The sequence below is a fragment of the Hibiscus syriacus genome, unplaced genomic scaffold (genome assembly GCF_006381635.1).
Source record: "Hibiscus syriacus cultivar Baekdansim isolate YM2019G1 unplaced genomic scaffold, ASM638163v2 tig00001104_pilon, whole genome shotgun sequence".
NCBI lineage: Eukaryota > Viridiplantae > Streptophyta > Magnoliopsida > Malvales > Malvaceae > Hibiscus > Hibiscus syriacus.
In genome coordinates this window covers 56,620-66,175 of record NW_024061844.1, presented here as the reverse complement: position 1 = coordinate 66,175, position 9,556 = coordinate 56,620, and the positions used below count along the sequence as shown (strand labels likewise).

Here is a 9,556-nt window from a genome sequence, read left to right as displayed (position 1 = left end):
GAGTTAAGAGTTTGTCACGGTAGCATTTGTGGTATATTCTAAGATAAATATGAAGTTGGTTATCGGCCAAATAAATAATCAGTTTAAATTATTCGCTCAATTTTACCTTTAAAAAACAGTTATGCAATAATAATACTTCAACGTCCTCTTAAAAGAATTTAAATTCGAGCGTGGTTAGCATTAGCGTAACGTCTATGAATATTTCACAGTTCTCACCTCAACATTCCTCGTTCCTTTCACTTTCTCCTAAAATTATCCCCACAACTACTCGCCTGCACGTGTCATTATTTTCTGATATCACAATCATCTACAGACGTTACCACTCCTCTACGCGAGTGTAGTCCCCCCTCCCTGTCTCGCGATTACGCTCCTCTCTCTTCAAGTTTGAAAACCGATGTAAGGAAAAAAATACGAGCACAACGTTATGCACTCAAATTTCGCCTAAACTGCTCACACCCTTCTCACTATCTCGCTTCTACTCTTACGCTCTCGTTCCTAGCTAGCGGTCATTTAGTGTTTCTGCTCCTTTTGTTTTCTAATTAACTTTGAACGCTGATTCCCTCGTTGTTTTGGATGTGAGATTTTCAGGAGTGCTTATAGGGTTTTGGAGTGAGTGAGCTTATGAATCACTGAGATTCTGCGGATTCAATTTTGTGTGTACGGCAATGGTAGCTACAGTGTCCGCAGCGGTAAACCCCAAACAGCGTGGCGGAGAGCCACAACCATACGGCCAACACCAATATCCATCACGGCCTCCTTTATTGCCTTCCGACCCCGACAATGCTATTGCTCCCCGCCGTCAGAAGTTCCGTGAGGTCACTTCTCGTTATTTGTCCACGCCGTCATCCTCAAATTCCTCAATGTCATCGTCTTCTTCTTCAGCGGCTTCTACCAAGCGGTGCCTGTCGCCGTTTGTTTCGAAGTCAACAACTCCATCGAATAACAAGCGGTCGCAATCGGTGGAGCGGAGGCAGGTGGTGACGCCGCGGCCTAACAATTCTATGAATTTGAGAAATAGTGAAGGTAACAGTAACGGCGAATTATCCGCTGCTCAGAAGTTGCTCTTCACTTCGACGAGAAGCCTATCTGTTTCGTTTCAGGGAGATTCGTTTTCTTATCAGTTTACCAAAGCTAAACCAGCTCCATCTCCAGGCGCAGCAAGGAAAGGCACTCCGGAGAAGAGAAAGCCAACGCCGATCACACCGACACCGGCTAGAGGAATAGATCAAACGGGAAATTCAAACGTGGAGCGGTTGTCGTCCGGCTTTAGGAAATTGAATTCAATGAGTCGAAGCGTCGATTTCGCCGACGAGAAGAAGAGGTTAAACGGATCTGTTAACGGCAATGTAGTTAGGGCACTACAAAATTACATGATTGACACTAGAGATTCAACAGGTGTTACAGCCGTTGGATCCGAGGCTCAATTTGATCCCGCGGCTTCGGATACTGAAAATATTTCTTCTGGTAGTGCAGGAGCTCCTGAAAGTTCTTCTAACGGCTATGGAGACGTTAAGCGTGGGTCTCGGGGGATAATAGTTCCGGCCCGGTTTTTGCAAGAGACAAGTAGTCGGTTACGCCGGGCCGGTCCTCTCTCGCCGGTTTCTAAGAAAATTACTGCTCACTCTAAGATACTTGCACCAGACAAGTTCGGTATTGATAGTCCTTTGTCGTCTCCTAAAGGTGTAGTGAACAGCAGAGGACAGTTATCTCCGATTCGTGGATCAGTTCGGCCTGCATCGCCGAGTAAGCTTGGTGTGTCCTCTCCTTCGAGGGGAATGAGCCCCTCTAGAGTGCGGAATGGATCCGCTATTAATTTGGTAAATACTCCGTCAATTTTGAGCTTTGCTGGTGACGTTCTTAAGATGGGCAAGATTGGGGAAAATAAGGCTTCGGATGTTCATTTGTTGAGGCTACTTCATAATAGGCTGTTGCAATGGCGTTTTACCAATGCTAGAGCAGATGCTGCTGTTTTTCCCCAGACCTCTAATGCAGAGGTATGGCTGAATTGCTCCCATATTGCATTTTACCATGATATTTGCCAGTTTTACATTATGTATTTTTACATCGTTGCTAGGAATTCACACTTAAAATTTAGATTCTATGATATGAACAGACAAATAGTGTTATTGGCAAAATTGGAACTCCCAATGTCACTTTCTGCTTGAGAAGGCTTGACACTCCAGCTTTATGGTTATTCTATTGATTGATTGTAATTTCTATCATATGGTAGATTTAGTTTTGATATTGCTTTCTAGCATAGTTGTTTTGTGGGTTAAAACGATTCTGTTGACAGCTTTTTCCATTACAAATTCTTACTTCGTCTGTTTAAAAAGATATCTTAGTGCAATTCTTTAATAAGTGAAAATGGATGCCGATACAAGAATGAAAAGAGGAACTTAAACTGTATGCGTACTCTGCATGCCAAGGGCACCTGAGAGACAATGAGTTCAGTAGGTTGTGGTTTCAAATTAACAATAGAAGTTAAAAGGACCAAATGTCTCAAGAGGAGAGACTGGCTTATTAGTTGCTGATCTTCTTGCTTAAGGAATGAGTTAGAGGCGATTCATTACGTTTGGAACAGTCGGATCAAATTAGATTCAAGCATAGTTTTCGTTCTATGTGCCATAGAAACAGCGATGGTTCAAAGATTTTAGTCCGAGATAGGAGAAACAGGGAGAAATAATAGTTGCATTCACTATATCTGGAACAGTCTGATCAAATTAAAGGCAAGCAGAGTTTCCAGACTCTATGTGCCATAGAAATAGCAATGGTTGAATAAATTTATTGAGAAACACGAAGCAGGGGAAATAGGAGTTAGCTTGAGATTTTTTATTTTTCAATAGTTGAAGTGATTAGCATTTGTTTTAATTATTGTTTTGCATTGTGTTTGTAAGAACCTTAGTTTATCTTATTGTCTCTGAGGTTACTTACATAAGTTAAAATCTGATGAGAAATCCTTTTGTTTTATTGTGCTATTGCAACAGAAAAATCTCTATAGCGCATGGATAACTACCTCAAAACTTCGAGAATCTGTTAGAGCGAAAAGAACTGAGTTACAGTTGCTTAGGCAAAAATTGAAGCTGATTTCCATCCTGAAGGGGAAAGTAAGAACCATGTCTCCGTTGTGGATTTGTACCTTGTTAATTTGATTATTTTGCTCATCTTGAACTTGATTATCCTATTTTCTCATTCTCTACCTCTTCCGTTAGAATTCAAACTGCATATCTCTCTCTCCTGTTCTATCTCTTGCCATCTCTCTTCCCCCTTCCCATTTCCTCTCATCCTTTTATCTTACTTTCAATTTGCTCCTTATCTGAAAAAACCTTTTACATATTCGTGTCAGCTATAATTGCATGTTTCAATTCATGCGTTTACTCTCTTTTTTATGGATGAGTTCAGATGATGCTTTTGGATGAATGGGATGTCCTGGACCATGATTATTGCAGTTCATTGTCTGCGGCTACGGAAGCTTTGATGGCTAGGACACTCCGCCTTCCAGTTGTTGCTGGAGCAAGGGTAATTTCCATCTTAGGAATTTGTCAATTTTGTTCAAGCTGTGGTATTTCATGTATTAGCCTCTTTGGTCTTAAAGGAAACATCTTGGTTGGCTATTCATTTGTACAGGTTGATGTCCCAAATTTGAATGATGCTATATGTTCAGCGGTTGACATAATGCAGGGAATTTCATCCTCCATATGCTCATTGTTCTCCAAGGTAATTCTTTCTCAGTTTCTCTCATCCTTAGGCTCTGTTTCCTCTTTCACCCTTCACACTTTCTTTTTTATGTTCACATTTGAATTTTTCCATTGTCCCCTTGATTATATGCAGAGTGCAAGCTTTATCTTTTCCTAATGTCCTGGTACACTGTTTGTATGGTTAGAACTGCATGTATCCATGTGTCCAGAAGTTTTCATGTTCCACAGTGTGAGAGATTGATCATTTTATAAGCTTAAGCGCCTTAGAGTGCATGTACCCATGTGACAAGAAGTTTTCGTGTTCCAGTGTGAAAGATCGCTCATTTTATAAGCATAAGCACCTTAGAGTGCATGTACCCATGTGTCGAGAAGTTTTCATGTTCCAGTGTGAAAGATTGATCATTTTATAAGCATAAGCTCCTTAGAGCTTGCGTAAGTTACAACTGTAGCTGCTAAGAAATTCTTTACAGTCCTCAAAGGGTGATCAGATTGATTTGATGTTAGTTTAGCTGCTTGTTTTCTGAAGCAGTTGTACAAGTATTAAAAATGACACAGGTTGTGCATCCTGCTTTGGATTAAGGATGAAAATGGAACTTACCATTTAAATTTGGATGACAATGATAAACTATAAGCTTCACTTACTTTAATGACAATGGGATATTCCCTTTGTTTTTCTTTTAGCAATTTTAGTTTGTGATTTTATACTTTTATCTAATTTTATTTATTTTTTTGGTTGATAGGTTGCTGAAGTCAAGTCCTTGGTGGGAGGACTTGGAAATGTAAGTGGAAATGAGATTGCTTTACTTGAGCATTGCCAAGTACTTGTATCAACAATTGCAGCCATGCAGGTGAAAGAATGTAGCCTCAGAACACACATTTTACAACTAAATCAATTACCTTCCAGCATGACAACGGAATTGTAAAGCTCATGTGATTTTCATTGCCTTTCCTCTAATAACTAACATAGCATCAACCACCATTCCCTCCTCATCCGAATTTTGGCTTAAATATAAGAAGGCTGCTCTTGAACTACATTCAAATAATCATCTAAGCCCTTTGTGCCTCAAAACATCTGTTTTCACCCAATTAAACCCTTTTCTGAACATTAATTTTTGAGTGCTTTTGACGGATCAAAGTGCTTGGATGATTTACAGATTTTAGTCTCGGGGTTCTCATATTCAGGCCCCTGAATTTATGGTTCCAAGGGTAAATAAACATTAATTCTCTTGTGTTTCTATCTTTGTTCGCTTTAATACATACACTTTCAACCTTCCTTGATGGTTTTGTTTTGGCAAGTAAAGGATTAAAAAGGCGTAATATAACACTTGAAGGACTTCCTTCCCCTGATAAAGAACAAATTTAATTTTAAGAAATTGCTTTAGACCATAGTCCCAGAACATATATGTACTATTTAATCCTTTAATCTTCATTTCATTCTAATTCATTTGGATTTTAAATGAGATAATTATTTTATGGAGATTTTTTTTCTCGTAGCAATTTTAATCAATGTATTAAATAATAATATTTTAAAATATTAATATATAGAAAAACAATCCGTACCGTACCTGCCCCTCGTAGTAAACATAATCCGCATTGGTTGAGAGATAAATACAATGAAATCAACAGCCTTTTATCTGAAAAAGGAAAGAAAAAAAAAGAGAACGTTTGAACCATTAAACCAAGAATAGTTGATAAGGCTGGGTTACAGAGGAAATGCTTTCTAGTGACGTGTAAATGAGTGGAGATTTCCAATTTAAAGAAAGGAAAATGAATTTGTGTGATCCACAGCATACGCAATAGACGCGGCGAAACGATTGAATGGAGGAAAAATGTTAATTTGCTTTTATAGCTAATTACATCTGCAGTCCCTATCCCATGAATGAAAAGAAAAGCTGGGTTATGCCGTGGAAGCCACTTCCAATGGAGGAGTTTGGGTGGCGCAGGGGGCGGGACGTGCACCCCACTATTCTTTTTCTCCCTTTAAACAATATCTCCATTCTTTGGCTGGTATAATAATACTACAAACCACGCCTCATGTCTCTCTTAATCAGATGATTTTCTCTTTCCTTGTTGCATGAGGAATGAGGAATCAGCTGACTTCATCTTCAGCTTTTGCCTACATCTTGGTTGGTTTAAACATCGTACCCCTTCCATCTATATTCTATATACAGTCCCATTAATATTATTCTTCAAAGTGAAAGCCATGTTAGAGAAGTACGTCATGTATAACCCCAACAAACATTAACTGATATGATGAACACATAATATCTGAATCAGATAACCCCAACTCAAATGGTAAGGATAGCCCATTTTATTAAACCTGAGTTAAATATGGTCCGACTCCAATTTCCATGTCCCTTCACCAAAAGTTCAGAAAATGATTCTCTGGCGTATTAAATAAAAGGGGTAAAAGTGGAAAAACAACTATCTCTTTCTTATCTCCTCCTCTTCGTTATTCACAACATGATCGCCGGCTTACAAAACAAAGGGGGTAAAAGTGTTCTCAGACGAAGAGTTTCAAAATCTCTCTCTTCTGGCTTTCTTCATTTTCCTTGCTCTCGGAAATACTTATCTCCGATTCCTCCGAATAAAGCGACATCGTTTTTGCTCTCTTCTTTTCTTCCTCGTAGCGCCTTCCGCCACCGGACTTTGTCATCAAAGAGAGGCTAAGATCCGACACGGTTGAAGCCGTTTCATTCTCCATCATCATCCTCATCAAAAGCTTCGACTCAGCGTAGCGGTTCTGGAAGTTGTACGAGCTGTTGCCACAAAAACCATCAGATGACTCATCGCAACTCGACGTCCAAACTCCGGCTATGATCCCCGGAATTGGCCGTAACGCTCCGCCTTGAAGAACCGTATCAACCGCCGCCTGACAGATATGCCAGTCCCCACTGGATAACAGCCCTACAGCTCCGTTCACGGGATTCACGGTACGACCACATGCCTCGAACAATAAAGACTGAAACAAAGCTATGACAAAATCCAAACAAAAAAAAAACACTTCAATATACGTAAAATAAAAAAAATCGATAACGTAAATAGAAAATAAAGTGAGAAAGAGCACCAGGGTGCTGGGATTCAGGGACGGAAGAGATAAGAGAAAGGAGGTCACTGCGGCCGAAGAACTTGGCGAGAAATAAGGTGGCGTTGCCTTGGGCTTCGGGGGACTCGATCCAACGTAAGCTTGAACGTAACACACATGTCTCCTTGCACCCTTTTCGGAGCACTCGGCAACCGTTGCAGCTCATGTTTCCTCAGCTGATCTTCACCAACAAGAAAAGAAGAAGAAAAAAAAAGCTGTCCCTTTTGTTGACCAGAGATTACTTGGGTTTCAAGCAAGCAGGTAAAGAAAGTAGGCGAAAGGAGTGAGCTTGAAAAACCACATGAGAATGTAGAGAGAGAGGGAGGGGGTATTTTAATCAACATGATAGATTAGGGTTGAGTTAAGTTGACCGTGGTTGGGTTAAGGGGTATCCTTATTTTTATAAGGTGGGAGAATATGAATATCTTCCATAGTCTGGGCATGAGCGGCTCCGTGTTTCCGCTTCCTTTTTGATGTGTCTATGTCCACCGTTGGATTCCAACTTCTTTTATTGACGTAGATCGTTGGATTAGCTTTGTCCAGCCAATTTTTTTCCATCTTTTTTGTACTACCCTCTCAGTACAAATTATCAAACACTAGAAGCCTGCAGAACCTGATCCTTGATCTTCTTCTCACTTCAACCCTAACCCTTCACAGTAAATTTAAAAGAAACGAGTAAGGCATAGCTTTATAACAGTAGATTAAATAAAGGATTATTCATGACAATATTAGTTGGGGGGGATAAAATCTTAATGGGTTAGGGTTTTTGTCTGCTCCATTACGTAGACTAATGGAGGACAAAACCAGACAACGATATCCTTATCAGAAAAAGGTTCTACCTTTAGCATTAGTCAAGAAATAGTAATGGAGCATGTAGGTTGCCATAGGAATATAATTTTGATTTTGTCGAGAAACCTACCTATGCACGACTCGATCCAACCTTTCTTTAGCTGTCCAAATTCTATTTGCTGAATACACAGATCGATGTCTAACCAGTTTCAAATCTGTCTCCGCCATCAACAAGTTTACGCTTCAACATGATACCCTATTTCAAAGCCTTATCTTTGGAGACATGATTGTTGCCATTATTTATCTTCTTCTTATCTGTTGAAGAACATCAAACCATGTGTTTGTCTTTTGTCAGTCTAGGGTACTGTGATTTGCAACCGGTCAATGGCAGATAGGGAGGGAGAGAGCTGCTCATTCCATGGCAGATAACACAGAATAATTGATTGAAAGCATCTATGTTGAGGATTGGGCAAGTACAAAGAACTTTATATTCCTCTAGTGAACATCAAACTTTTGTCTCATTACATATATATATATATACATGGTTAGTTTCAGTTTCACTTGGGACCTACCATGGTAATTAGAAAAAGTTTAACTAATTCTCTTTTACTTTGATTATCTCTTGCAGCACTTTTCAACTGTTTCCAAACTAAGACGATTTAAATAACTTTTTTGTGTACCAATTGCAAACCCTTCTGTCATGGAGAAATGATCATTTTACCTACTCCACAATAGCAAATGCAATCTTAATCATTGAAACTAACATAAATGCTTGCACCAGTTATATATATCTCATGCTTGATACTTCTACACATACATATACTATTAACCCAATAAAGGTACAAATAAAACAAGAACACCAAATCAGTGTAGAGTTGACACCTTCCTAACCAAACTTTATTAGTAGAAAGCAGCCAAATGGAACTCATCAGAGACCACAAGAAAAATTCGGACATTCAGTTCATAAATACTCTTGATGTTTGTATTTTTCTTTTTGAGCAAGTTTAGCGGTGGTGAAGGAGGGACAATGAAGTGTGTGGGTGACATCATCGTGTCTTTTTGGCAAATTATCCGCAAATAGCTTGTTGGTCTGTAGCAATGGAAGGCCTCTATAGTATATATACTATTGCTTTAGCATGCGTCTTACAGATACTGCAGAAGTGAACTGAAAAATGTGTCATATTTAAATGCCATTGCGTCTTTTAGTTTGCTTAACAAGTGCACGGTATAATTGTGCTATTTTTAGTTTGATAATTTATTACAGATATATATATATATATGGGTGGATAATGAACGGTGGAACTTTAGGCTAAGCTAGCTACGTTCCTTATGCACTGTATTAGCAGAATAAGGAAAGAAGCAAGTTCTGGAAGCAAGTTCTGAAAGTCCAAGTTCAGGAAATCTGTTATGCCATGCTGGCATCAATTGTTAAGAAGACATTAGAAGTGGTTATTCTGTTGTAGTGCAATTATGAGTTGTATGTTGTATATAAACATCAGCTATGCATTGTAATCGTGTGTGTTACTTCAATAACATTTTACGGCATTTCCATCAGTTTTTCAATATGGTATCAATCGCCATTGATTTTGGGATTTCAAGATCGTCTTGTGCTGCCTGAATTGGTTTTGATGGAGTCTATCATGGGCTCAAAGTCATTCACCAATAAGAAGGTGAATGTCGTTCTAGATGAGATGAACTTTCTGCTGTGGAAGCAGCAGATCCTGCTCACCGTCAGAAGTCATTGGTTGGAGCGGTTACTTACAGGAACGGCAACGACTCCGCCGGAGACAGTGGTTGATGATGATGGCACAGTGCGTATCAACGACGACTATGAGGATTTTGTGGCTCAAGACAGTGCTCTAGCCTCATGGTTGCAGTCCACGATCAGCACACATCTTCTTCCTCAATTTGTGGGTGCTGAAACAACAGCAGCTGTTTGGAACATTGTCCTTCACTTCTTTGCCAACCGCTCGACTACGGCAGTTAT

The 9,556-nt window shown here is 39.5% G+C and overlaps 2 protein-coding genes across 3 annotated transcripts; one reads left to right on the top strand and one right to left on the bottom strand.

Moving 5' to 3' along the window:
- The first annotated feature begins 495 nt into the window (after window positions 1-495).
- Window positions 496-4,906, top strand: LOC120120020 (QWRF motif-containing protein 2-like). 2 transcript variants are annotated; one of them, XM_039139787.1, is made up of 5 exons: window positions 498-1,994; window positions 2,985-3,104; window positions 3,400-3,516; window positions 3,625-3,714; window positions 4,436-4,905. In XM_039139787.1, the coding sequence occupies exons 1-5, from the start codon at window positions 666-668 to the stop codon at window positions 4,616-4,618; spliced, it is 1,839 nt and encodes a 612-aa protein (XP_038995718.1). In that variant the 5' UTR covers window positions 498-665; the 3' UTR covers window positions 4,619-4,905. The 2 variants fall into 2 exon arrangements, with proteins under 2 accessions (XP_038995714.1, XP_038995718.1); XM_039139783.1 differs by having other exon boundaries at window positions 496-1,994; window positions 3,400-3,714; window positions 4,436-4,906.
- A 1,269-nt stretch (window positions 4,907-6,175) lies between these two features.
- LOC120120059 (LOB domain-containing protein 38-like) lies at window positions 6,176-7,023 on the bottom strand. Its single transcript, XM_039139811.1, has 2 exons — window positions 6,763-7,023; window positions 6,176-6,668 (listed from the first exon to the last, which is right to left on the bottom strand). The coding sequence occupies exons 1-2, from the start codon at window positions 6,944-6,946 to the stop codon at window positions 6,199-6,201; spliced, it is 654 nt and encodes a 217-aa protein (XP_038995742.1). The 5' UTR covers window positions 6,947-7,023; the 3' UTR covers window positions 6,176-6,198.
- Between the last annotated feature and the right edge of the window lie 2,533 nt (window positions 7,024-9,556).

Excerpts from the sequence above, each read along its gene's own strand:
- LOC120120020 (XM_039139783.1), top strand. The coding sequence starts at position 666 with ATGGTAGCTACAGTGTCCGCAGCGGTAAACCCCAAACAGCGTGGCGGA. Across the intron at positions 1,995-2,984 it reads CCCAGACCTCTAATGCAGAG|AAAAATCTCTATAGCGCATG; the intron begins GTATGGCTGAAT and ends CTATTGCAACAG. Across the intron at positions 3,715-4,435 it reads TATGCTCATTGTTCTCCAAG|GTTGCTGAAGTCAAGTCCTT; the intron begins GTAATTCTTTCT and ends TTTGGTTGATAG.
- LOC120120059 (XM_039139811.1), bottom strand. The coding sequence starts at position 6,946 with ATGAGCTGCAACGGTTGCCGAGTGCTCCGAAAAGGGTGCAAGGAGACA. Across the intron at positions 6,669-6,762 it reads CCCTGAATCCCAGCACCCTG|CTTTGTTTCAGTCTTTATTG; the intron begins GTGCTCTTTCTC and ends ATTTTGTCATAG.